This window comes from Zerene cesonia, chromosome 20 (assembly GCF_012273895.1).
Source record: "Zerene cesonia ecotype Mississippi chromosome 20, Zerene_cesonia_1.1, whole genome shotgun sequence".
NCBI classification, from domain to species: domain Eukaryota; kingdom Metazoa; phylum Arthropoda; class Insecta; order Lepidoptera; family Pieridae; genus Zerene; species Zerene cesonia.
The window spans coordinates 830,114-833,124 of record NC_052121.1 but is presented as its reverse complement, the minus strand read 5'-3'; the positions used below and the strand labels follow the sequence as shown (position 1 = coordinate 833,124).

General features: G+C 33.4%; 1 protein-coding gene across 1 annotated transcript; it reads right to left on the bottom strand.

Annotated features, from left to right (window-relative positions):
• Window positions 1–1,660: 1,660 nt before the first annotated feature.
• LOC119834816 lies at window positions 1,661–2,433 on the bottom strand. Its single transcript, XM_038359325.1, has one exon. It carries the CDS (start codon window positions 2,426–2,428, stop codon window positions 1,661–1,663), a length of 768 nt encoding a protein of 255 aa, XP_038215253.1. The 5' UTR covers window positions 2,429–2,433.
• Window positions 2,434–3,011: the final 578 nt, after the last annotated feature.

Genomic DNA, 3,011 nt, shown 5'->3' with positions numbered 1-3,011 from the left:
ATGTGTCCAGTGAAGTATCACATATAAATATAATATATCAACTGTAAAATGTCTAAAGGGGCATTTATGCAGTTTTGGTTGTATGCTATAATTGTTATCAATACATATTCATTTAAGTTTTCACCAAGCATTAAAATACGTCTTTAAAACGCGTCGGTTCATCCAGAATAGACCCCAGTACATCCCCCGAAGGTCCGCAGGCACCAGTCGTGATTTAGGGTCCAACTTGGACCATGGACGAGTTCTGGACCAGCTATGCTCGTGTCGCTAATGAACCATGCATTTCTATTTGTTCAGGTAATTAAGTAATAGGTGTGTTTATTTACTTGTGTTTGTGCTGACAGTTGTATGGATTTCATTATATATTTTATTCATATAGAAATCGCATAATATTATATATTTAAATCAAATAATATTTGTGTCCAAACTTTAAAGCAACTAGACGAAGTAAACTCTAAATTATTGTTTTAACAAAAACTAATCCAACTTCAAATTATCAGAACTAGACCAATTTAAAATGTGACAAGGGAGGCAGCAGCTTTCAAATATAAAATGAATCATCAAAATCGGTTCACCAATTAAAAAGTTTTGAGTATAAGACAAAAAATATTACATTATAACATAAAATCGAGTTTAGAACCTCCTTTTTTTGAAGTTAGTCAAAAATATTGTATCTCACACTAGCGGTCCGCCCCGGCTTCGTCTGTGGTACATATATAACCTAAAGCCTTCCTCAATAAATGGGCTTTGTGAAACTGAATGGATTTTTCAAAACGGTTTAGTTAGAGAGTAGTTCCTGAGATTAGTGCGTTCAAACAAACAAACTTCAGCTTTATAATATTTGTATAGAATTCGGAATGAGTGAATTACTAGCTGTGCACAGCGGTTTCACCCACATCGTACATGATTTAAATTTATGGCCTTTCTCAACAAAGTGACAGAATTTAAAGCATTTTAAAACGTTCATCTGTACTCGCTGTTATAAAACATGTTATCTTTTATTTTTTAAAGTATCACGTTTACCTAATATAAAGAGGCCAGGTTGTTTCAATACGCTTATGTCAGGAATTAATTTTATTCGAATTACTATTAGTCCGATTTCAAAAATTCTTTCACCGTTCGATGTGTGCCTGATGTATCTATGTCTATAGTCTATACCACGAACGAAGCAGAGGCGGATCGCTAGTCACATATAAATGGATTATAAAAATAAAACACTAAACCTTCAGCATAATATTTTAATCATTATCATTGTCATACTACATTAAAAACAACAGAATTTCGTAGATTGAAATTGTCTTTATGTGTGATATATTTACGTCAATAATTATACAAATACATCGAAATATAATATCAATAATATCTATATAATCATAGTTTGGGTGAATATTTACAAATACTCAAATAGTCAAAGGAGTTTTTTGAACTTACCCCCAATTGTCATAATTTATCACACAAAAATATTACGTTACAAAATACAAATATATTTCTGTTAAATAAACATTCATTTTAAGATAATATGTGGAGATTATAGGCTTAACTCATACACTTATAAAACAATATACCTTATAAATTATGATATAACATAACCATCTAACTGTTTAAAATTAATTTTACATTAAATCTTTTATTTGATATTTCAGTCGTGTCTCAAAATAACTCACCGATTCGGTTCATTACAATTCTTATTAGACGCCTCGTTCGCAAATGCGCGACTTTTCCAAAATTCAGCCAGATCTTTGAACTTTTCACTGCACTGCCTCTGATGACGAGGGTTGCACTTCATATTGGGATGGTTGAGGATACTGCTGAACTTCCTCACCAACGTCGTAACCGATTCTAGAGTAGACATGTCCACACGATCTATACTGTTTATCGTCGAACTCAGCTCTTGGAATGCCTCCTCCATGTGTCTATCTATTTCACTGTTGTACTCGTATTCCGTATCGTCAAACGATAAATCGGTAGCCGATATGCTGCACTGCACTATTTCTGGGAGGGTCTTCACTTTTTTCCTCACTGTACTGCAGGATGAGAGCTTCTCTATAGACTTAAAGATATCGTCAATTTTCTTGCATATTTCGTCCACAGACACCGCGGAGACAATTTGACCGTTGACGCAGTAAAATTGCTGCGATGATTCTCGCATCGGATCGTTTTGTAAGTTGCTTATGAAGTCCCTGTATTCGAGGGCTGATGATGCTGATTTCTTGGACAATTGCCGGCCAAGGTTGCGTCTCACCTTCTTGAATAGGAAGGAGGAATCGAACGTTGTCTTCAGGTCTATTGTGCTGAACACGCGATGTAATACAGGTTGATCATCATCAGCGTCTCCCTCCAAATCGACAGGTATACCCCACTCTTCTTCCAACTTTCTCCACTGTTCATTTTCCGAGAGTATTTCGTCAATATCAACTATAGAATTCATTTTGTAGTAACAGTGTCTATGCAGCGATTTGAATGCAACTACCGTGATTAGAAAAATTATTGCCATTTATGTCATCGTAGATTTATTGTTGTCTCTTTCTTTCATATGGGTAGAAGGGAGAAGGGTTGATATTTATTTGTATATTCTATTGCTTGTTTGTTTCACCTGCGTTCGAAAATATATTTTGTTTAATGTAATTACATCGTTTGTTAAGTAATTATTACTTGTAAATAACACTAATGAATTAACTAAAATGTAAATATTAACTATAATTCATTTGAATAATCTTTAATTAATGATAAGCGACCGAGGTTTCGATTCGTAATATGTTGTTAAAATTGCTAAAAATTGTTTTCGTTGCAGTCGTAGTCAATGGAAGAAGAAAAATGCTAATTATTATATTTTTATTCATTCATTAGTTAAACGTGGTTCTTAAATTTGTAATGTTTGAATATTTTTTAAACCCAACAAAGCAATATCAATTTGATATCTAAACATTTGAGCCACCACTGCACCATTCAGTTATACTTAGTTTTAATTACGCATTCTAAATGCATGATAAACAAAATAGACGACCATTTAA

Coding starts and splice junctions, on each gene's coding strand:
- LOC119834816 (XM_038359325.1), bottom strand. CDS start 2,428: ATGAATTCTATAGTTGATATTGACGAAATACTCTCGGAAAATGAACAG.